General features: G+C 42.7%; 1 protein-coding gene across 2 annotated transcripts in view; it reads left to right on the top strand.

The window, feature by feature from the left end:
- The window catches only part of BANP (BTG3 associated nuclear protein), a 137,561-nt gene that overhangs the window by 71,814 nt on the left and 41,319 nt on the right, over positions 1-24,428 (top strand). For both annotated transcript variants that reach the window (XM_084270337.1, XM_084270336.1), the window contains exon 10: positions 754-798. In XM_084270337.1, coding sequence (XP_084126463.1) covers positions 754-798 — 45 coding nt within the window. The remainder of the gene's footprint in view (positions 1-753; positions 799-24,428) is intronic.

The raw sequence follows: 24,428 nt of genomic DNA, 5'->3' as shown, positions 1-24,428 counted from the left end.
ACAAAATGCAGAAAGCATGCAAATACAAGAACTGGTTCTTCCTCCTCGCCCCCCCCAAACACTGTGCTGTTTCACTGCCAGTCTCTATGTTTGGGAAGCTGTTTTTTCTTCATCTAAGTGTATTTTTGAAAACATCTCTGAGCACATGAATAAAAACTTCATTTTGCAGGGTTTGTAGTCCTTTTTAGCTATAGTTTCCTTTAAAATACCTTAGGATATTGAGAATTTTTTGTCACAGATGTAATTCCTGTAATGGGACCATCTTGGTATCAAATTTTGGTTACAAAAATATAATGTTGTGGCAGGCAGTAACTATCTAACAAGAAATAGTATGCAGCACCCCATACAGCTCAAAGTGTTAAGCTGCTAATTCTATCTTAGTGACCATTTGACTTAAATGTACAGTGTTATATAAATAAGGAAAAAAAAGCGCCTTGCCTCAGAAGCCATACACAAAAACTCTGCCTACAAATACTGCACGTTCTGTAGTAACTTCCAAGAAGCAAACTGCTGGTGCTGAAAATCCTCCTTGCTTTTTAGTCTGTTTAACCTCTGTGGTTAAAGTGCTGACCGTGGAGTTGTGGCTGAACTGCCAAAATAATCCTCAGCAGAATTTCCTAAATTAATAGGTTTCCTTAATATCGAAGTTGTTTAATAATGAGATGAGAAGAAGGCCTGTTTCAGCACAGAGCAACTCTACGTTCCAAAAAAACTTCCTAAGTCTTGTTGATTGCCAATGCTTTTATTTTACAGGGAAACCTGCAGATACATCAAGTTCACGTGGGTCAAGATGGGCAGGTAGGAACCAAATTGGCTTTTCCTCTGGTTTTTAAAATGGATGTTGCTGTTGGAACCGTCTCACTTTACTAATTAAAGAGCAAAATCTGCTCTGGTCATTCTGCTTAAATAAACAACGTAAGTGTTTTGTCTGTGGACTCCCAAGTATTTGACCAAGCTTATTCCATTGCTCTTGAAGATGCCTTATCCCTGTGCTCAGCCTCCTTACTCTTGGGTTGGTTGTATTGTGTAGGGTATGGTGTTTCCTCTGCCACCAGCTGTCGCTGCGGCCTGCTGCGGCCTGCAGCCCGTGCAAACCCATGAGCATTTATTGCTGAGAGTTAAGTAGCTGTTTGTTTCATTATATAGCTGTCCTGATCCCTGTGCTTTATACCTGCTTCTCTTCAGCCTCCTTACTCTTGGGTTGGTTGTATTGTGTAGGGTATGGTGTTTCCTCTGTCACCAGCTGTCGCTGCGGCCTGCTGCGGCCTGCAGCCTGTGCAAACCCATGAGCATTTATTGCTGAGTTAAGTAGCTGTTTTTTTCATTATATGGCTGTCTTGGGAGAAACAGATCTTTCACATCTGCTTTTGTTCTTTTTGATAAGATGGCTTTATTAGGTGCTTATGCATACATGAGGTAGGAAATAGCAGCTTTTACTCTTGAGTGATGAGTCAATAAGTGATTAAATTAGCAGAATTTCCATGTCAGGTGTCAGCAAAATTGCTAACATGGAATCTCAGACACACTTTACTAAATGTGGAGTTAGATTAAAATATCCTCAGCACGGCACTACTCCTGGAATAAGCTTTCTAGCCAGGCCACTTGAATAAATGTGTTATGAATTTTTTTGGTTCCTGTTGAATATGAATAACTTGTGAGACATATGGCTCAAACTGGAATTGGAGAGGCTTGGATCATGAAGGTTCTTGAACTCAAAGGCCTTGAGAAGCTGCTGGTATGCTGAACTTTTGACCCTTTTTAACCTTTAGTTAAAAATAATTAAAAAAACCCCACTTCAAGTGTTCTTTATGAGACTTTAATCAGAAGTGGGACTGGAAAAGGTGAGTTTTTGGAGATGTGTCAGAACTTTTGTTATAGTACTTAGGCTTCTTTTTTCCTCCTTTGTGGAATGCTGCTGTCCAAATGACATCATCTTAAAAGGAGGATGTTGGGTGGTGCTGTGTCTCTCCAAGAGTGGCATGTAGATTGAATTACTTTTTTAATTATAATTTAGTACCATGATTTGTCCCCTGGAAATATTTATTCGCAACAAGTATTCCAGAAATCCCATCTTTCTGCCTCTTAAATAGAGCTGAACATTGTAGTTTAAGACATAGTTGGGAGTTGCTGCTATTTGCTTGGATGGGGGTATCTCCCTGAAGCCCTGTATATGAGGCAGGGAGATGTGAGTCCTTTCCTACACCAGCAGCACTCAGCTGCATCTCATGCTAAAATAGCCACAGAGTTAAAACCTGTAAACTCCAGAGTAGGAAAGTAACCTCCTAAACTCAAAATGCTTGTTAACGGGGTCTCACTGATCATCTGAGCAGTTGCACTAGTGTGTGAAGAATAACGCTGTGGGGCTGAAGGTGTTCTTTAAAGTATGTGTTTGTAAATGTGTAGAGAAGAAAAGAATGATTTAATAGATTTTTAATATATTTCTTTAAAATCAGCATCGGGATCTTGATAGTAAAGGCACCTGTTCTATTACATAGCATGTCATCATTTGGGATGATCTTGGATCTATCAAAGTGGTTGTGGCTGTATGTATGCGTGTAGGAAATCAGGGTAGCATCCAATTTTGGGTTTTTCAGCTAACTCCACTCTGCTTCAAACTCCTCTTGAAAACAAATGGTGAAATGCTGTTGGTTTGGGGGTTTTTCCCCCCCTCTTCATGCACTCAGCTGCATTTTGGTGCGAAAGAGTTCCCTGCTGTCTCTTGAGGCATTGTCACAAGTTTGCAGGAACCCTCAAGCTCCTATAAAAGTATTTGCTACTTAACTGTTTCCCAGTGAACCAAAGCCCAGGAGCAGGTAGATATTCAGGGGATTTTTCTCTCGTTCTGCATTCAGAAATCATCAGCAGCAGTTTTAAGCCCTGTTTTGCACCGACGTGGGTGAGTAGCACGCACGTGGTTGCTTGCTACAGCTCTGTGCTAGGCTGGGGGGGTGGGGGTGGTGGGGTCTATGGCTGAGCTGGCTTCTACTCGTCAGCAGATCTGTGTTAAGAGACTGTTTGTGGAGCTATTAGCTCATAAAAATCGCATAGGAAAGTGAGTTTAAACTAAACTGCCTTTGTGGTTTAGGGATGGAAGTTTTCATTGGTGCTGGTTGGGAGGATGGGAGCACAAGCCCTGCCACAGGACAGGGTTCGGTGCTCATGGCAGTCATAACAAGCCCATAGCTTGTGATCATCTGGATGTGACTTGCAAGTAAAGAGACTTCTGTCATTCCCCCCTTGCCCCTCAGCCTGATGCTTCTCAGGAGAGTGGCTTTTTCTTCCACAATGGGAACTTCAGGGATGCTGAACAATATCGATAAGTGAAATAATTAACGTAGCACTTGAGAAACAGTAATTTATGAGCATTCTTAGCTAATTTATACTTACTGATGATATTAGATCTTAGCTTGGCTGCTAAATATTCCCTCTGTTTGCCACACATTACAGTATGCTCAGTGGATGTGGATACCCTCCCTGGTCAGATGAGGCTTAGTGCTGCCTCCCGATGCAGCCTTTCCCTCCAAATCAGGAATAAAAGGCTGGGGAGAAGCTGAGACTGCAAAGCACTATGGACTGAAGCAAATGATGGTATAAAGCAACTGTGAAATGTTATCAGTAAACCTTCCAGGTGATAGATATGTTTTAAGCCAGTAATAATTATTGGTCTCCCTGCAGGATGCTGCCAGTTGTTGATTTTAACTCCCCCACCCCCAGTCCCCCCACAACTTGAATTGTCTGTCCTGGTAGTTGCTCTGAATTTAGATTGTGTTTTTCTGGCATCATTGTTCATGGAACTGATGAAATCATGCCAAAAAAGAACGCTTTCTACCTACACATGTGTTCTATTAGCTGACTGTTTCATATTTCAGTGCACATTTAATAAAAATACCAAACTGCAAAAATAATTAGACTTTGTATTAACTAACACTTGAAGTTGTGGACCAGTGGGAAATTTTTTTGGACTTTGCATTTTATACTTCAGAATTACCAGAAGTTTTCTAATTTGTCTCATTCTTTTCCTCTGATTACCTGCCCACCCTTGTCCCTGACTCCATCCTTTTCTTCCTTTGAGCCTGGGTGGCCTGCATCTCAGGTGTTCAACGTGCACCCTGCAAGAGACACGCTGATGTAGATGACACGCTGATGAGGTAGAATGGAACAGTTTACTCAGTAGTCTGGCATTCCTTGAGTCTGCATTTTAGACACTGCATTAATTTTAAGTCCTTACAGCCAGAGTTTCTCTAATTTAGCACCAAATTACAAGTGACACCAGGCAAATGCTCTTCAACTTCCAGCTTTAGTTCTTAGGTTTAAAAAGTTAATGCATTTTAAGATCTAAAAGTGATTGTATGTATTCCTGGAGAGCCAACACTGTGTTCTGCTGAATGAAATAAAAAACTCATCAGAGTTGTTAGGATTTAGTTTGCTTTGAGTCAGTGTCTGTAGGCAAGTCAGAAGCTGGAAGAGAATCCAGGAGGAACAATGTGTGGGATAGGTTTTGCAGAAGCAGCTAGCTGGTGGAATTTGCTGTTGTACTATCGGTCGTCTTGCCACGTGCATCTGAAAAAAAACCCTGCAGAATTGGGTTTTTTGAAGAAAGAAACTTGGCATATTCCACAGTTGTAGACAGTGTTTTCCAGGTGAGTTTGTGATCCAGGAGGTGGGGTGAAGCTCTCCTGTAACTGTTGAGTTGCGTAGATGGGAGCACATTACTAACGTGTTTCTGCTGCTCAGTGAGGTATCTGGGAGGAGTGGTGATTGTATTATCTCTTTGTGAACTTTTACTCTGCTGCTACGGGCTTTATGGCAGCTCTGAGGTCTAGGAGGGTTCAGATAAAGGGCTCTGGAGGTAAGACACCAAGGAAGCTATAGAACAGCATCCTTATATATGTCCAAGGATCATATGAGAAGATATGAATCTGTGATCAGAAAAGATAGTCCTGTGAAACTGCTGTAGTGATGGTGAAAATACAGCAGACTTGAGCACAGAGAAGTAGCAGCTACCTGCTGTTGGGCCTGAAAGGTTAGGGTCTGGATGTGTGTGAGGACTAGATCAGTGAGAGCTTGTCTGTCCTCAGGAGGAGTATGAATCTGATGTCTTGTTCAAATCTGTTTGCAATATACACAGCACGCCCTGTAATACAGCTCTGAAAGAGATATGACCTCATCACCTATGTTTGAAACATCTGTCTGAGTGCTGTGCTCTGCTGTAGTCTGAAGTGAAGGACAAGCTGTGAATCACAGGAGGGGAAAAGGGGGAGAAAGGCTTCCAAATGTTCAAGGAGGAAAAAAAAACAAAACCCACAGCTCTTCTGGTAATTCCATATCATATCCAGTGAATCTTATTTGTGACAAGCTAAAATAAAAATAGGATGGTTTCTGGAGGAAATTAATTGTAAACCCACAGGACAGGCTTAAGCCAACCCTTTTAACATTTAGTTTCTGTATCTTTACCCCCTGATCACTCCTGAGATACTCACACCTTGCCTTTCTGTGAGGGCTCCCCATTTGTTGAAGGTCTGATTCAAGCCATAACTCAGGCACGATTTTCAGGTGTGCAAACAAAAAAATGTGCTGACTCAGCTTCAGGTCACTTCTGTGTGTTTTGGAGATGTTGTTTTATTGGGAAAGAAACTGTTTAATATATTTTCTGAATATGAATTTGAATTGCCTTTGCTAACAAGCCTTTGCAGTAGATTCTGCAGTCTCCATCAATGTTAACAACTTAGTGTGAGTTCATCCAGGCCAGAGGAAAGAATGATTTTAGTTTTCACATAAAATGTCTTAATTAAAAAGTTCTAGACTTAAAAATACTGCAGACTCTTTACTTGGGTGAGGGTGACTACAACGTAGAGTGCTTTTCCCGTCCTACTCCTCATAGCAGTAGAGGGCAGTAGCGTTAAGTCGATCATCAGTTACTTTCTTGGTGAAAGCTGGAAGAGAAGGAGGAGGAAATTTGGAGTGCAAGAAATGCTCTGCTCCACCATCACCCTTGTAAACTCTGGTACCGCGGGGACAGGGACACGTTGGCAGCGTGAGTCTTTCTGCATGCATTGCTGACCCTGGGGGCTGTGTGTGTGCTTGTGTGCGAAGGAGAGGAGGGAAGAGGACCCTGACTTCTGTGCCAGCTGCTCAAGTAGATTGAAAAGGCATTTTTTCTTCTTTCAGCACATCTGCTTCGAATAACGTGCACGGGGAAACAAGCGGGATTGTTAGAAGAAAACCAACAAAATTAACCCACCCCCTCCCCCCCCCAATATAGTTCAGCTGGAACTTCCAAACTGCTTGTATGGCTTGGAATAAAAATAAAATGATTATTTTGCAGCTGATGCTTCTTCAAATACAGGTTGTAGTGGAGTCTTTTGCAGGTCTGTCTATTTTTAGGAGCAAAAGTGAAGAGGATGGTTTTGAAATGCAACGTGCTTGTTGCAAACCGATTGTAGAAACACAGTATATTTATGGCTGAAGTAAGGTCACTTCAAATACTTCAGTGTGAGCATTTTCACAACGAGGTTTTCCTCCTTTTTACTTTCTTATTCTTTGCTTGAACCTTTGTGCACATTCACTCTTTAACTCAGTGTTCCGTAGAGGAGGTGTTCCCTGTTTTAACTGCTCCTCAAAGCTGATCATCGAAAGCCCTCGCCACACTTCAGCCTTGTGGAAGCTTAGTTTGCTGGATAAAGCAGTATTTTAGCAAATTAAAATTGTGAAATTTAATTTTTAAAGCCGTTAAGTGTGTTAAAACTTATTGTTGTGTGTGGATAAAAAGTTTGGAGAAAACCCCCTGACTTCTTAGGTGATCAATAATATACAGACTATCTTGAGAAAAAATTAGTATTATTAGAAAGGCTGTAATATTTGTGTAATTAAGTATAGGTAACTAAAAAAGTAGCTGTACTGAACTATGGGAGGTGGAGTTTTCCTGCAGAATTTAAAATGTGATTGTCAAAGATTTGCACCATCTTTGTAAGCATAAAAAAGCAGGGAGGGGGTGATGCTGTCTGGTGGGACAGCAGCTCATCTCCAGTGGTTCTTGTCGTCAGTTTGTGTAAGGTTCCTGAAACAAATCTCTGCAAATTGTTTATTCTGAGTTATTATATTTAAGGATTTGAACAAGAGCTTTTTCCTCCCCTGATATGAGGAGGGAAAATACACCCGTCAGTGGCAGCCAATGAAACATCCACTGGGAAACATAACACGGAAAGGGAACTGCTGCTTGAGGGGTGTTGATGGGAAAATGCATTCTCTGTATTACAGAACACATTCTGATAGTGAATTGAACATGCTATATGTTTCTTACTACATAATTTATCCTCTTTTTGGGAAAAAGATAAATGAGTCTGAGCAGTTTCGTTAGGAATTAAATTCTAATGCAGTTGTGGTGACACGACTGGTTTTTCTCTGGCCACTGATCTGGGGGACCCTTCAGCTGTCTTGGAGATACTCAAAGTGTCACAGTTTTTACAGCAGTGAGAATACATACAAATTCTTTGCATCTAATTATACTTCTGTGCCTGCTAATTATGTAAAGTGGCAGAAATGAGTTACTGGATGCCCAAAAGTTTGCTGATGGGTACAGAAAGCTCTGGCAGATACTGAAAGCCACCACGATGGAGAAGCAGCTTCAATTTTTATTCTTACAGTTTAAAATTGCAAAATGTGTAAAGTAGTTTGTTTTCTTGAAAGAATGGAAAACCTGAGTGTTTTACTAGGATTTTTCTTTTGATCTTCTGTTACTCTACAAGTGATTAATAGGGTTTTTACTCTTTTATTTTTTATTCTTTTTAGATTTTAGGTAAAGAAAAAAGGCAGGAGTCATGTAATTTATGTTTTTTATTTTGCTGAGAGTTTCACTGATCACATCCAGTAATTTTCATCACTTTTTAAATTGCTTAAAGAGATATTGTACCTCTTTTCTTAAACTAAGATTTATTTAAAAGGGTGGGAGAGGCAACCCTGGCCAATTCTGATCAGTGTACAAAGCAGGACACCTATTCCCCTCTATTTACACAAGTCTTCTCCTTCACCTTGTTGAGATTTAAGTTGTTTTTTCTTCCCATTGTGCTGTCTCCATCTTCATTTGCAGTGTGTGCTGCTGGGAAGGCAGTAGAAGTGTGCCTTGTACCAGTGAGCCAGCAGTCTCATGTCCCTGCAGATGTTACTGGGTCAGACATTTAATTTACAAACTTGTAGCTTTCTGCTTTATTTTGTGCCAGAAGATACTGCTTTATTTTACAGAGAAAAACAGTGTGTCCATGTCTGATAGATCACTGAGACCAGTGTCCTGAACTGGATCAAGAGGAAACCCTTTTCTTTCCAGCAGCACAGCTCAGTCTCAGAAATGTAGGAGTTGTTACACCTGACTTCAGTTATTTCCCCAGTCCTTCAGCATCTTCCACTCCAAGGCATGTTTGCTGCTGCCTCTTCTGTTCCAGGATGTAGCTGGTATATGTTAGCACTCCCTCAAAGTAGTTTAGTCCTCTTGAAATTCAGCATTATTTCTTTCCTCATGATGCTAAATATCTACCCATTTAGCAGGGACTTCTCCAGCTTCTCCCCCACATGTTTCACAGACTGACAGCACAGTAGGGGTGGGAAGGGACCTCTGGAGACCATCCAGCCCAACCCTCTGCTGAAGCAGGGTCACCTAGAGCAGGTTGCACAGGATTGCAGTTTTTGTAATGATGTTTCTCCCTCCCCCTTTTAATTTTCATGGTTTAAAAACTGAAGCAGAAGTTATAAAACTATGGAAATGAGAGAATTACTTTACTTTGGCAGTGTTAGAGAGATGGAGAAGAATGTTAGAGTGTCATTAGAGAATGTAGCAGGTATTGTTCCTTTTTTTTCTTTCACTAATAAGAAACAAAACAAAACTGTCACTACAATTCTAACCTTGCTGAGTCCATTTGTATACTTAATTTGTGAGGAAGACACCACCTTTTCCCCCAGGATTGCTGGTTTGTAAAAAACATGATCATTTAGATAAGGTGGTGGTGGGGGGAAAAGTGGAATTTCTCAGTCTTGGCTGTTTGTATTATTATGTGGCTCAGATTTCAAATTCTCCATTGGTTCTTAATTAGCTCACAACACACTATTTAAAAACACTTGCCCTACATCAGCCAAACTTAGTTTTGAGTGAGACCAGTATGTGGAGTCTCACAGCAATTAGTTTTCTAGGGATCCATATTTTTTTAGTGTAAGGGCAGCTGGAAGAGATCAGTGGAGTTTGGAGAAAGAGGAAGAAAAAAATATCTGGTGCACAGTACCTTAAATTATAACCAGCATCCAGCTGGCATGTTAGTTAAGTGTCTGTGAAATCAGTGGAAGGACAGGTGAGACAGAGTTAGTGCCTTGCCCTGGTGTATGCAGAAAGCAAACAGCTCTGCTTTCTAGGGGGTTTTGTTTGGTTGTGGCAACCATTCAGTGCTTAAATAAATTGGTTATCCCAATGCTGTGCTCCTGAGACGAAATCACTGAGATGAATTTACCTTGTGGCATCTGAAAAGAGCCTTTCACTGATCCTGAACACGGAGCTAACTTAGTTTCTTTTAATCAACCTCGAGTAGGGACTGATTAAAAGACTCTGCAAAATAAGTTAATGTTTTCTTCTGCTTTAAAGCAGCCTTTGTGCAAGGGGAGAAGCCAAGGGCAACAGCTCTGTGTAAGTGTGGGGTGCTGCAAGCTGTAACTATTACCCCTCTGTGGTGTCCTTAATGCAGAATTGAGCTGATCTGATGTGTGCTGAAGTTTTTCATATCAGAGTAATACAGGGTGGAGAGAATACTTTCTGATAAATGTATCCAAATAGATTTTACACGTGGAAAAGGGAGGAAATAAGGAAGAAACAAATGGGCTTAACTAAGTTCATCAGGAGTGGAAGAAAGGAATTGCTACTTTGCAGGTAACTCAAATATTAGTTTGTTTTAGTGTCCTGGAGGGTTGGTGTGGAGGTGTTTCTATGCTGTAGTCTATCAAAGCTCGTTAATTGTTAATTTGCAGTTCAGTGCCTGATTTAAAATATGAGTTTAGGAAATCAGGGGCTCATCTTCCCTCTGCTCCCCATCCCCACCAGCATCCACTGAACCCCATCGGGGCTGTGCGCTGCTCCGAGGCAGATCGAGCCTTTCTCGGTTGCTGTTGGGTAACAGGACACACCTCTGCAGTCTGTGGGGCTTCTTGAGGAATGCTCAGCTTAAATTCCTCATCAGCCACGTGGTGACTGCTGTTGGCTGGTCTTTGCTTGGCTTTTAGGGGGGTGTGGAGTCTCCTTGTCTGGAGATATTCCAGCCCCGTCTGGACACCGACCCGTGTGACCTATCCTAGGGACCCTGCTTTGGCAGGGGGTTGGACTTGATGGCCTCTGGAGGTCCCTTCCAACCCCTATGATTCTGTGAGTCTGTAACACCCATTCCAGCAGCCTTCACTGAATACAGTCACTCTAGTGCTTCCTCCCCCCTTACTCTTTGGTATTCTAGGAAAAATCAGGGGGGAAATGCCTTTTACTTTATGTAAAAAGGGGTTGGACCCCATGGGCTATGGAGGTCCCTTCCCACCCCTACAGTTCTGTGATTCTGTGACCCTGTCTTGTGGGCAGCTGCAGTTGTGATGCCATTAGTTTTATTGTGATCACACTTTGCCTCCTGCAGCAATTATCTTTCAAGACAACTTTTTAAGCAGCTTTTCCCCATCTTCTAATTCTCATTAATTACCATACATCAGCAACCACACATTGTTTTGTCTTAGGTTTATATTTATCTTTTCTAATTTGGGACCCAGACTATATTTATATAATAAATACAACCTAAACTAAAAAAAAAAACCACCCAAAACAACCTCAAAACCCTCTGCTGAAGGTAAGGTAAACAAAATCTCCAGCAGCAAAATCCCATATTTATGGCATTTTTTTGGCTACACCAGCTTTTGGCAAAGTGTAACAATAAAGAAACAGCTTCTCATTAGCAACCACAGGTTCAAATCTGACCCTGCTTTCACGCTTTGCTTCAGTGACGCAGGTAAAGATTTGTTTTGGGAGCAAACAGTAAATTCCAGCAGATCCTTGGCTGTAAGAACGGAATACAATGCCTGTGCGTTAAACAGAGTTTCTCCCTAGTGCTTCACAAGATTTAGACATTAGGCCACATTATTTTCACCTTCTCTTCAGAAGTCCCAGCTCCCATCTCCAGGTCCCTTGTAACCCAAGGAGCCTCGTGCTGTTACCTTTTCACGTCTCGAACTGGGTTGTTTTTCTTTGGCCCACTGCTCAATAGTAGTGGAAGGAACAGAGGGATGTTTAACCCAGCCATTATCATAACACTGGTACCTGTTAGGATTTAGAGTTGTTTTTAATTTGCAAACTCTTCTTTCCAGTTGTAAAAATGTTCTGACTGGTGGAAAGAATTAATAAAGGTGATTTCTTCATCTCTTATAGATACTTTGATACAGCCTCTGAGTGACAGTCTGATCTATGGTGGTTGTAAAGCAAAGCTGTTTAATGAAGGCTTTGGAAAAGGATAATATTTTCTGTCATCCTTTTCTTTTTTTTATTCTTCTCCTAAGAGGGTGGGTTGTTCCATTAAAATTCCATTCAAGCAGACAGGAGGATTTATAATGCTCCAAAGAATATGTTCTCTATTTTGGAGTATATTATGTTCTTTATTCACCCAAATCTTGTTTTAATATTGCTGTAAACTTAATAAGAGGAGATGAGATACGAAGTGATAATCTTTTAAATATAAGGAAAAATAATTTTCTCCACCTTCATAGAAGGCATAGGTCTAAGCTGTCTCTTATTAGAGATTTTGGTAATAAAAATCTCTGCTTGTAGAATAGCCCTCATCACAAAGCTATCTTGCTTTGCTAATCTAGAGAAATCATTTCTTTTTGTTTTGTTTATTTTTTTTAGTGCTCTTCATTTATGATTTTTCTCATCATGTGATATGAGCCCTGCCTTTCTGCTGCAGATTTGCCCTTATCCCATCACTTTGTATGCTCTAACAGCTCCACGCTCAGTTATTTTAAACGTAAGGGATGCCTCTGCGTCCTGTGTGTGTGTGTGTTTGGAAATCACAGTCCCAGGTGATTAAGGGCCTGGAGCATCTCCCCTGTGAGGAAAGGCTGAGTGAGCTGGGGCTGTTCAGCCTGGAGAGAAGAAGACTAAGGGGGTACCTTATTAACGTTTATCAATATCTTAAGTATGGGACACAGGGGGAAATGGCCAGCCCCTTCTCAGTGTCTGTGGGGACAGGACAAGGGGTGATGGGCTCAAGTTGGAGCACAGGGAGTTCCCCACCAATATGTGGAAGAACTTCTTCCCAGTGAGGGTGAGGGAGCCCTTGGACATGCTGCCCAGGGGGTGTGGAGTCTCCTTCTCTGGAGAGATTCCAGCCGCATCTGGACACTGACCTGTGTGACCTGTCCCAGGGACCCTGCTTTGGCAGGGGGGTTGGACCCCATGGGCTCTGTAGGTCCCTTCCCACCCCTACGGGTCTGTGAATCTGTGATTCCAGATTCTCACCCTAAAAGGATTTGGGGTACAGTTGGTACAGTTGGGTTGCTGGTGCCCATGATGAGTTGGTACCAAGCTGGAGGACATCATCCCAATGAAACAAAACCAGTGTGTCGTGTATGTGGTGTCGTCGTTACACATCAAGTGTAGAGTTCAGGCCATTAACATAATGAATCTTTCCATGACGTTAAGCACGACATAAAAATCTTGATGCTTTAACTCTGTTTTGGCATTTCTGTGTTGTCTGTGTAGGTTAAGTGACTGATGGGATTTTTGTGGGTTTTGGGGAATCCTTTTGTGACTTTGGGAATCTTGTGGCTGATTTGAGCATGTGGAGGTGGGAAGCAGCTCCCCTTTTTCAGTTCCCCTCCAGTGAAACAATTCCTTTTTGCCAAGTATGATCACAAAAGCTATCCTTATAAAAAATTAAACCAGGGATTGCAAATGAAGAACAAGCTTATCTTTTTAGGAGAAACCCGGTGTGACTTACACAGAGTTTTCCAGGGTTTAATAAGATAATGTTGAATATAGTGAGATGCAAACAGCTGATTGACTTTTATGTCCAGTGTTCATGGATTTAATCCTTCCTATAGTTCAAATATGGGATTTTGTCCATGTTTGGACAATTTTCCAGAATCCTTGAAACATTTCAACCTGGCTGAGTGAATATCTGATACACTGCAGAAGGAGAATCACAGGGCCTGATTTTGTGCCTCATTTGCTGATTGGCACCCAGGGTGTAGGATGCCACATAGTTCCGTGGGGTTTCAGCAGTGAACCTCTGTTTCTATTTCAAGTCCATAGATAAAAAAACCTGCAGGGTGACATCTTTGTCACTGCTTTTAGACACTGAAATCCCACACCAGTAGTGTGGTTCCCAGTTCTGGGCTCGGATGCTGTTTGAATTATCTGAGATATATTCACTTTTATTGAGAGTACATCCCTGTCTTACTCTGAGTAGCATTTGGAAGCCCGGTTGGAAAAACACCCGCTGTAGCTTGCCTCAGCTGTTCCTTTAGTGTTCTGTGTGCAGAATTCTTCTTTGTGGAATATGTATTTTAAATTATAAACTTGCTTCGTTTTTATTTGATCCCAGTCTGCTGGGATTAATTGTTGTGTGACAGCTCCATCAATTATTCAGCTAGAACTATCAGTTCCTGACTGATCTGGAAGCAAAAAGCAGTATTGCTTTACACGCAGATATTCTTTTCTCTTAGATAGAAACTCTGGGTTCCAACCAGGGCTGTGCTATGAATGAATCTGGTTTATAAACAGCTTCATTTTTCTACAACTGGTTTTTATTCCTGAAATATGTCATTCCCTGCTTCTGGAATGTTGCTAAATATTTGTGTTAAAGAGCAGAAGTGTTACAGAGTTCACCAGGAGGAAGTGTTAGAATGGAGTTATTTATCATGTTGGTGTGATTTTCTACATTAACTAGTTTCTTATGGGGATCCTAATGACACGCAAAAGGAGGTGTCTCTGTCCCACTGTGACAACCTGAAGAATCACAGAATCACAAGGTTGGACCTTTAAGATCATCAAGTCCAACCGGTCCTGTCCTGTGCTAAGCCATATCCTTAAGTACCTGACCTACCCTTTTTTTAAACACACCAGGAAAGGTGACTCAACCCCCTCCCTGGGCAGCCTGTTCCCCAGCCCCACAACTCTGCCAGGGAAGAACTTTTCCCTCCCAGCTGAGCTGACCCTGCCCTGGGGCAGCTTGAGCCCATTGCCCCTTGTCCCATCTCCTGTCCCCTGGCTGAAGAGACCATCGCCCACCTCTCTGCACCCTCCTGGCCGGGCAGGGGAGGTGGGGAGAAGGTCTCCCCTCAGCCTCCTCTTCTCCAGGCTCAACACCCCCAGCTCCCTCAGCTGCTTCTCATAGGATTTGTCCTCCAGCCCCTTCCCCAGCCTGGTTGCCCTTCTCTGGACTCGCTCCAGGACCTCACTGTCCTTCTGATGGTGAGGAGCCCAGAACTGGACCCAGCGCTCAAGGTGCAGCCTCACCAATGCAACTAGTGTACTCTAAGAAGTGACATCATCAAATCCATCTTGCACATTGTGTGTGGGTCCCATGACTCACTTGGTTTTCCTTCTGAGTTGGTGCAAGTTGTTGGCTCCAAACCGAAGTCAGTTCAGGGGTGTCACTGGGAAAGGCACTGAGCAAAGTGCTGTAGGGCATCGAGTTCAGTCGGCGGTGCCAGTGAATCAGCAGATGTAACGTGTAGCAGGGAAAAAAACCCCCTTGGTACTTTTACATTCCAGAATGGCCTTGTGAGATTTTTTGGGGGGTTGGAGTTTTGCTTTTAGCAGAAGGCAGGTGTTGCAGCATGTTGTGTAAATAGCAGCAGGATGGCTGTGGTGTGTAGTTCAGGGATAGGATGTCTGTGCTGTACGTGTGAAGAGAGGAGATGAGGTGTAGAGAGAAGGTCATAAGAGGGACCAAACTGAGGAATGAATGAGATTGTTTCCATGGTGCCTCTTGATGACTTTGATGGGGTCACATTTTCCTTCAAGAACAGTTTGGTCTACAAGAGGTTGATGGATAAACAAGACCTTGTCAGATGGTAGAAGTGGGTTGTAAGCCTGTAGGAAAGGGATCGCGTCCCAGCGTTGCATATGGAGGTAGGATGACATGCTGATGTTACTCACTCTGTGTGTGTGTCACAAAGCCACATGCCAATGGGTGGCATTTTGGTGTGAACCCAGAGTTTAAATCTCCTAAAGGAATGACTGTTCTGTCTGTCCATCTGTCCAGAGTCCAGGATGCTGATCTTCAAATGCCTGTGATAAAATATCAAATGACTTTCCTTTTCGGTGTGTTTTTCATTGTCAGTGGTGATATGTTGCTATCTGAAACCTGAAGAAAGGAGTGATCACTGAACCATCTGTTCTCAATTAAACCAAACAGGACTTAGACTTGCATAATGGGAATGGAACTGTCAAAAACATTTGTCATTGGCTTCGTTCTTTTCCAAGCAATGCTTACAGTTTTACCACTATTTGGAGTCCACTTAGTCCAAGGCTGAACTCCTAACTACAAAATAATCACTGGAGCTTCAGGATATGTCAGCAAATGCTGAAAAGCCCCAAACACAGGGAACAGATGCTCCTTCTTCCATGGAGATTTTTCAAATTAAGATGGGTCTGTGTACATTACCTGCAGTAGGTAAATTGACAAAATCCAGGATTCTGACCAGTTGACCTAAAAATGAGTAGATAAAACTGTTCAATGGGCACTTTCTTCTGTTCCTTTAGAAAATGCCATCTAAGGCCATTTACTAGGTGCATCAGCTGTAAATGTCTTCATTAGAAATGCTCCTTTCCTTTGGGAAAATTGAATTTAGATCACTTGCTTTGAAAAACCCAAGTCTTGGCATACCAGTATCTGGGGCTTTCTGGAGTTACTTTATGGAAGACACACAGATGCTTTACTTCTCCATGCACTGAATAATGTTTTTTTCAGTATTATGGGAAGATAGTGGAATATATTTAGAGGCTGCTGTCAAACTTGATCTTTTAAAAATCTTTCGCTGACCTTTGAAAGAAAAGAATTTTGTCTCACTCATGACAGTGAGATGGAGACTGACTTGGGTAATGGAAAAGGAATGACACCCTTACAAAGTCAGAACATCTGAGGTTGGAATTGGGTCCTCTTCTGCAAATCTCTCTCTCTTTTCTTGTTTTAATAGTGCCACAGCTCATTTAATAGCTTGTAACGCTGCCAGGAGCCCAGCTAAACATCACTGTTACCTGTCCTTCTCGTTGTGCAGTAATTCAGTATCCCTTGATTTTCTGTAAAGCTCAGATGAAAACTTGCAGCAAGACTAATGGAGTCAGAGGAATGAAAGAATTCCTAGAATGTTACAAAATCGCTGAGCGGATGGACAGTGTTCCCACTCTTGATCTCCTTTCCAGCTGCAGCAACACAAGTGCATTAATAGCAGCCTCATGTTTCCTGCAGCACTTTGCTGTGCACGAACCGTTGGCGAAGTCGTGTGAGCTGTGGTCAAGGCTGATGGCTTTGGGAGCTGTGCCTTGGAAGCCAATGTCATCACAGAATCCCAGCCTGGTCTGGGTTGGAAGGGACCCCAAGGGTCACAATGCTCCAGCCCCCTGCCACAGGCAGGGCCACTAACCTCCAGGCCTGGAGCTACACAAGGTTGCCCAGGGCCCCATCCAACCTGGCCTTGAACACCCCCAGGGATGGGGCACCCACCCCCACTCTGGGCAGCCTGTTCCAGCCCCTCACCACTTTCTCTGTATAAAACTTCCCAAGTGAAGCACCGACATTCCCCAGTTTTAACCTAGTCTTAATCTTATTTCCTCTTCCTTTATATCAGACTAAAGCAGATTGTTTTGTAAGTATTATATTTTTTTTCCCTGCATGAAATATTCAGTAAGGAAGCTTTTCCTTTCACCTCTACCTAAATCTACATAAATTGTACAGTTATAACAGCGTGGTTGTGCTTCTCAGAGTGGGCAGATCTGACCTAGAGATTTGGACCAGCCCCTTTTCAGTGTCTGTGGGGACAGGACAAGGGGCGATGGCTGCAAGTTGGAGCACAGGATGTTCTGCACCAACATGTGTAAGAACTTTTACCCAGTGAGGGTGAGGGAGCCCTGGGACAGGCTGCCCAGGGGGTGTGGAGTCTCCTTCTCTGGAGAGATTCCAGCCCCATCTGGACACCGACCTGTGTGACCTGTCCTAGGGACCCTGCTTTGGCAGGGGGTTGGACCCCATGGGCTCTGGGGGTCCCTTCCCACCCCTACGGTTCTGTGATTCTGTGACTAGTGCAAAACCATGGCAAAGGGAAGCGTAGTTCATAAAGCAAATCAGTGCTACTTAAATTATCCCCTGAAAACAACCAGTATCTCTTTAAATCTGTTTTGCTTAGACCAGGAAAACACAACTGACAACTCGGTGGTTTTCCCCAGCGCCAGTTCTGTAATGGCACATGGCATCCAGCAGCTCTTATTCCCAGCATTTGCAAACACTAACCATCAAGAAAAGGACTTAAAAGTCACAGACTTTAGCCATTGTGGTTAATTGGTTTGTTTTTTATTAGTCAGGCCTTGATGACAGTACAAGAACTGACATTTATTTTGAATTTTTGTCTCAATTCATACGATTGCCATATTAGTTCCAAATGTTGAATTTGTTGAGAATTGCGTTTTCCATTTCAAGTAAAACATTTTATTAAAAAGATAAATTGATTTGTCATCTGTTTGCATTTTTACTGTAATTATTATTAAAGCAGAAATTGGTGCAAAAAATGTTTGAATGAAAGAAAAAAATCCTTGCTTTTTTTTCCAAGCTAACCAAGTGCAAAAACTAAAAGATAAAAAAATCCCCAGTTTTTCTCTTTCCTGATTTGGGAAGTTCTTTCTGTATTTACTGTGGTGAGGAAAAGCTGGAGTATAATGGGTGAAGGTAGGGAAATAGAAGAAAAGTCATGTAAAAAGAAGTGGAAGTTTGCAGTATTCAAGGCAAAACACTGGGATAAAATGTTTTTGGGAAGGGGGACAATGAGGAAAAATCGGTTTTAGTGTTTAAAAAAAAGAATAAATCCAATCTACTTTGGAATAGTCTCTTAAAATTATCAACTGGCAGAGTAACAACGATGATACCTGTCCCTGTGAAGCTCTGAGGTATTTCACTTTCTGCTCAATTGATGTTTTATGGTTCATAGGACATGATACTGCTGATACCATCCTTCCTTCCAGGAAGATGCTGCTGGGCTGTATGAGCAGCTCATGTTTAGAGCTGTCTGTGTTAAATTTTACTAGCATACGTGGTCCTTTTCCCTGTGAAATCAAGACTAGGTGCATGGGCAGGTTTTCTCAGGCTTTTGTAGGCAGTGTAGCCCTGTTGTAAGTGCTGTGGGAGTTGAGTTAAAGATCTCCTGAGGGCAGCAGTGACTGCTGAGGTGGGACTGTGCTCAGTGTGACTCTGTGCCATCAAGTTTGTGATATGTTCCTGGAGAAAATGATGTAAAATTTACCCTTTTTCCTTCGTATCTGTAATTATTATGGACAGAGATTTAAGTGAGTAGAGAAGAAGAGGATTTGAGAATCCTATTTTGGGAATAGCTGCTTTAAAAGGGGGAAAAACCCCCTAATTGGAGGACCATTTCCCACATTCTTCTACTGAAATTCCACTGGGGAATGGTGGTGTTGCAGCCAGTGTGGTGTTACAAACTACAAACTAACTTAGTGTTGTTTTCTCTGATGCTGTAAGGAATTCAAAGAACAGTTTCAAGGAATAATTTGGTGGCAGTGGGCTTTCTCAGGCAGACAGCACAGACTAAAGGAATTCTGCTGCTGAAAAAGCAACAGATTTGTTTCGGTGAGCAAAGTTGTACAGTGCAATAATAATAATTTAAAAAGTTACAGGGCAAGTGTAACAGCATCCCAAGATGTTCATGCACATCAGTGGGTGATTCTGGGTGGGCCGTCTTTGGAGATACATGCCTCCAAAGTGTTGTTATGAAGCTCTCACCTCATGAGTTGAGCTCAGCCTGTATTACTGATCATTGTGCTCCCTCCATCAGAAAGCATATAGGAAATGTGCAGCACTTAAGTGTGTGTATATATATGTATATATATACATCTATATGTATATATGTGTGTGTATATATATATGGGTATAAGAGAATATAGTTGTATGAATTGTACCTCTATCATCTGGGGAGCAAAGAAGTTTGTTGTTTTGTTGAAGTTTGCAGCATTGATGGTTTGGTTTTGGTGCCAGGCATGGCCAACACTGCAGTTACTGAGACTTTTCAGTGTTAATTCTTCCCTTCGTCTCTGTGTGTGCTGGTGGACACCAGGCAACGAGGTTAAAATCTCTGGTTTAAATTGTGGGAGAGATGTAACGTGTGAATAGGGCCCTACACAAGGGCAACCTTGTGTAGCTCCAGGCCTGGAGGTTGGTGGCCTTGCCTGTGGTAGGGGGTGGAGCTCTGTGACCCTTGGGGTCCCTCCCAACCCAGACCAGTCTGAGATTCTATGATTCTATGCAGTCTGTGACAAATCTCACAAGTGTGGAAATCCATGTAGTACAAGGCATTGAAAATAAAAGATACCCTCACTGGGAGAGCAGAGGATGTAAAATACACGTTGGAGTTGAAATTTGCTAGGTTTACAGGAAAGTTTAAACAGGAATGGCCTGGGTACGGCCAAAATGAACATGTTTGGACAGTAATAGCTGGTTTTGACATGCTTTGAGACTCGGTTTTCTTTCAAGTCTTTCAGAGGAAGGTGCCTGTGAAATTGGGCAGGAGAAATTGGACCAGTGCTGCATTCCAGTAAGGTCTGAAACACAAGGAGAGGTGGGATTTTTACCTTCAAAAAGAGATTGGGCTGAAATCATAGAAAATCCTGTGACTGCTCAAAGTCTCCAGAACCACTGTTTCAAATGGGAAGGATTTTAAAAGCTGTTTCTGTGAGAAGCAGTGGGATTGGGAGAGCGATCTGAGGGAAGAACCTGGGAATTGAAACACTTCTCAAAGCAGTAGAAATGTGTCCACCAAAGCAAACCACTTGGTTTGTCAGAAAAACTATGGATGAGGCCCCGCTGCTGGGGAGTGCAAAACACTACAGGAGAGACCTGTGGCCACAAACTCTACAGTGTGAACTGCAGAGCTCGAGTCCTGCAGTGGTGTTCTGTTCATCCCAGCAGTCAAAGCCCTCCTCCTCCTCCTCGAGTGGACAGGAGGGACCAGAACAAGAGCCCAGAAAAAGCATGATTATATTCTTCTTTGCATTTCAGTCTTTTTGAAAGAGGCAGTTCCCTCAGATTCTCCTCTGAGTTTGGTTCTACACCAGGGATGTTCTGTTGAAAATTACAACATGGTTTTGATAGCCCAGAGGAGTGATGGCCAAGGGACAGCCCAGGGGGAGCGTTTGGCTTGTGTACTAGTACTGCTGCAGTGACCATGCTAGGACAATCTCCTGTGAGACTCGGCAGCACTGTCACTGTATTTGGATATGTACTCAGCTGGGAGGAAAGATGATAAATAATAAGCTGGAGTTAAGTCTGACAGAACTTGTGTGCTGGAAAAGGCCCATGGAGGAGGCAGAAGATGGCCCGTGGTGTGGTTTCTCAGCACGGACAGATCCAGGACTGGTAAGTGTGGCAGGAGAGGAGCTGCTTTTGGGTGGCTGCAGCAGGGATTATGGGAGAGGCAGTGTAGCTGAGTTTGAGAAAGAAATGAGAAAGAAATGTCAGTGAAGAGCATTGGATCCATGTGATGTCAGTAGTGTGTTGGGAGGAGCATGAGAATGCAGAGAAGTCCTGTTAAAGATGGGCTGCTTAGAGCAGGAGGAGATGCAAAAGACATTCCTGGGTGAGATGCTGTCTGAATCATCAGCCTAAAAGTGCTGATGGCTAAAGATGACTTATGAATGTGATTGTAAATCCCCAAATCCACCCTCCTTGCCCCCCCAAAAAACCCCAAGCCAAACCCAAAACACCAACCAACCCACAAGATACGAAGCCCCAGGGCTGTGACGTTACTGAAATGACTGGAATTCTGATGATGTCCATTTTCACCTCTGTGTAACCAGAACTGAAGCTCAGGAACTGGTATGTGTAGTTGCTAAAAAGCCTCATTATGCACCGGGTGCAGTCAAAAAGAGGAGGAGGTTTTGGCTGTGCTACAGCTGTGTGTAAAGTTTCCATGGTTCAGCTCTGAGAGGCCAGCTGACCATCAGCCACCAACGGGTATTGCCAAAGAGAGCAAATGGGTGATATCCCACTGGAATATAAAGATTGCTCTTTTGACTCCAGATTACGTGATTAGCCAATGAAATCCAAAACTATTAGACGTTTTACGTTTGCAGACATTATTTCTAGAGCCTTTGCCAAAAGCACAGTGGAACAAAGACCAGAGTTAAATTTAGTACATGTCAACTTCATCAAAATCAACTAGAGAGCCTGTCCAGATGGATTCGGACATGACATGGCCTGCTGGAGCTACCACAGAGGAGGGATCTTGCAGGAAACAGTTAAAGCTATTACAGCAAGAGGCTTGAGGCAGGATATCTCCTGTGTTAGTGTGTGGGTTCAGCAGGCCTTGGAATATCTAGAGGAGGTTTGATTTGAGATGGTGAACTAGGGTTTTTGGTTTTTTGTTCAAAATAAGTGTTAAAAAAAACCCAACACTATGATTGTTCAGTCTACTTAATAGAGTCATTTAGGTTGGAAAAGATCTTTAAGATCATCAAGTCCAAACATTAACCCAGCACTGCCAAGTCCACCAATAAACCATGTCCTCAAGCACTGTGTCTACACATCTTTTAAATGCCCCCAGGGCTGGTGACTCCACCACCTCCATGGGCAGCCTGTTCAAGTGCTTGGCAACCCTTTTGGTGAAGGAATTTTTCCTTATGGAAGAGTGAAAACAAGAATACTTATGCTGAGTGGAAAGTGATGTCTGTAAGACTTGGGCTGGAAGATCTCCCAAGACTGATGTACTAATAATGGGTTTGGGTTTGTCTTACAAAAATGATTCTGTGTGGGCCTGCAAGGGGGAAGAATGGGTACACAGAGCAGGGACGTCTGTGGTTGTGTGAGTTGACCCTGATAGGCACAGTCTATAGTTGAGAAGATATGATGCTTGAATTCCAGGAGGAAAGAAAGAGATTTTGCCAGAAAACATTTCCAGCGGGCAGAGGCTATAGGATGAGGCCATGAATGCCAAGGCAAGGAACCAGGGAGCAAGCCCGATTGCCTTCACAATACCAGAACTTCACAAGAGCCCAGAAGGTTCAGTCACTGGCACAGAAAAGCGTTTTCCTAACTGAACGATGAATAACTTCACCACAAGGTTGACTGTAAATACTTCATGTTGTGTTAATGTCGGTCTGTAAATCTTTTAATGTGTTTCTAAGCTGTGACTTGGAAGGGGGGACGTGATGTTAGGGACTTTTAACAGCTGAGCTTCCCTGGTCTGGACTCTGGGCAAGGTGTTGTGAAACACTTTCTGCCTGGACACGGCCAGTTGGAAAGAACGGCGCAGTGAAGCCGCGCTCCAGCGGGTGGTTCAGCACAAAACCACCACGTGAGGCCAGCTGGTTCCAGCTCCTTATATTTTCCTCTTGAGTTGATCATCTAATTTAGGAGAAATAAACTCTTCCTTGCAGCTCAACCTGCGTTATCTTGTCACCTTCCCCTTTGGGTGCTGCCTGTCTGCATGGCAGCAGCAGGATCAGACGCTGCTCGCTGAGTCCTTGCAGCTTTCGTTCCTTCCTTCTGAAGAGCTAGATGTGTCGATAACCACGTTCCCTTGTTTTGTGTCACTTAATGCTGTGAGATTGTTCTTAGCACAAGTTCAGACAGCCTTTATCTTTTACATCTTTATGGTAGTGTTTGTGTATCGATGTTTACAGGGAATTGTCTTCACAACAGTCTGTCTATTATCTCGAAAGCAGATTTTATTCATTAAGCCTCTTTCAACCACAGAACTGATCAGAATATGAAGTATTTCACAACAGAGTAAACAAAGGCAAGCTTGAGGTCGCAAGTATCCGACGTGTTCTCCCTGAGAGGCTGGGAAGCATTGGTTTCACGTTCCTGTCATTGCTGTGGCTTTTAATTCCCACTGCTTGGAGCGGGCAGGGTGAGGATTGAAGATACCATAAATTTCTCAGCATTTAGACTTGGGGAGTGTGAATCATTTCTTTCTTGGAATGACTTTAATAGAAAATTAGAATCCAACCTGATGAGAAAAACGTGCAAAACCTTTTCTTCCTTTTTTCCCCCCTCTGTTTTAATGTGTTTTTCCAGCCTATTTTTAATCACGAATGCACGAGCACTTTGAGAAACCTAAAGAACCTGTGAATCGTAACGTTTATGGAATTAGAGTGCTGTAAAGGAGGATTTTGTTGGGAGGTTTTTTTTTAAAGGAGCAATAGAGTTCCAGCCAATTAGAAAAGAAAATTGTGTCTGGGATAGTTTGCTTTAGATTTTAAACAATTTGTGCAGCTCATGGAAGGTTAGAAACCAGTTGGATTTCCTTCTGAAGAGGTGTAGTGTAATTTCTAATATATTTTACAGTGATGTCAGATGTCAAATGCATGAGAGAACTTATATCTCATGGAGGTGATGCCAGAAGTCCAGCAATGCGTTTGGTAATTCCCTGGTTTTACAAGCAGCAGTGGGTTATGTTCACTTGAACCGTACTCAGTTACTATGTCATTCCTTGGACGTTTTATCTCAATGATTTCAAAATACTGAACAAGGGAGAAGCATAACTGGGCTCGGTGAAGATCAATGTAGTGACTCCCATTCCTAAAAGAAATATTGACATACTGTGTTGTTTTAGGACTTGAATTTATGGTTCTTGGGGATGTAGTCTGTTCCTTAACGTCGTATAGTCTATTGAGTGCTGACCAAAGCCAAAACTGCTGCTTCTCAAATCCCATCCCTGCCTTTGCAAAGCGTTAACTTAAGAAAAAAGTACTTTTGCTACTGGTATGGAGTTTATGAAAAATGTGTGGCTGTTACTGCATTACAAAGCTTCTTGTTATGTAGAATTTTATGGTTGTAAGAATTGAGCCAGTCTCCAAAAAGTTTCCATACCAAACATGAAATCATACAGTGTTCAATCCATCCCAGCGACGCGTGAGGGTTTGCATCAGCCTGTGCCCCATGTGTAGCTGGAGATCAGAGGTTTCCCATCCCATTCCCCCTCTGCTGTGCATGAAAGGGAAATAACAAAGAGGTACCTTGAATCTGGCTTAATGATTCTGAAATTGGGGTCTTCTAAATGATTACAGTCTTAATGGGATTTCTTTGGAGGGATCTGTTTTTGTAAGTTGAAGGAATCGGAAGCAAACCCCTTCATGTCTAAACACTGGAAAGTATAATGTTTTTAAATCAGTGCAAACCACCCTGATGCTGGTGTGCCCCAAA

The sequence above is a fragment of the Gallinula chloropus genome (genome assembly GCF_964237585.1).
Source record: "Gallinula chloropus genome assembly, chromosome: 13".
Classification (NCBI taxonomy): domain Eukaryota; kingdom Metazoa; phylum Chordata; class Aves; order Gruiformes; family Rallidae; genus Gallinula; species Gallinula chloropus.
Note: the sequence above shows the minus strand (reverse complement) of the source record. Positions and strands in the feature narration are given on the sequence as shown.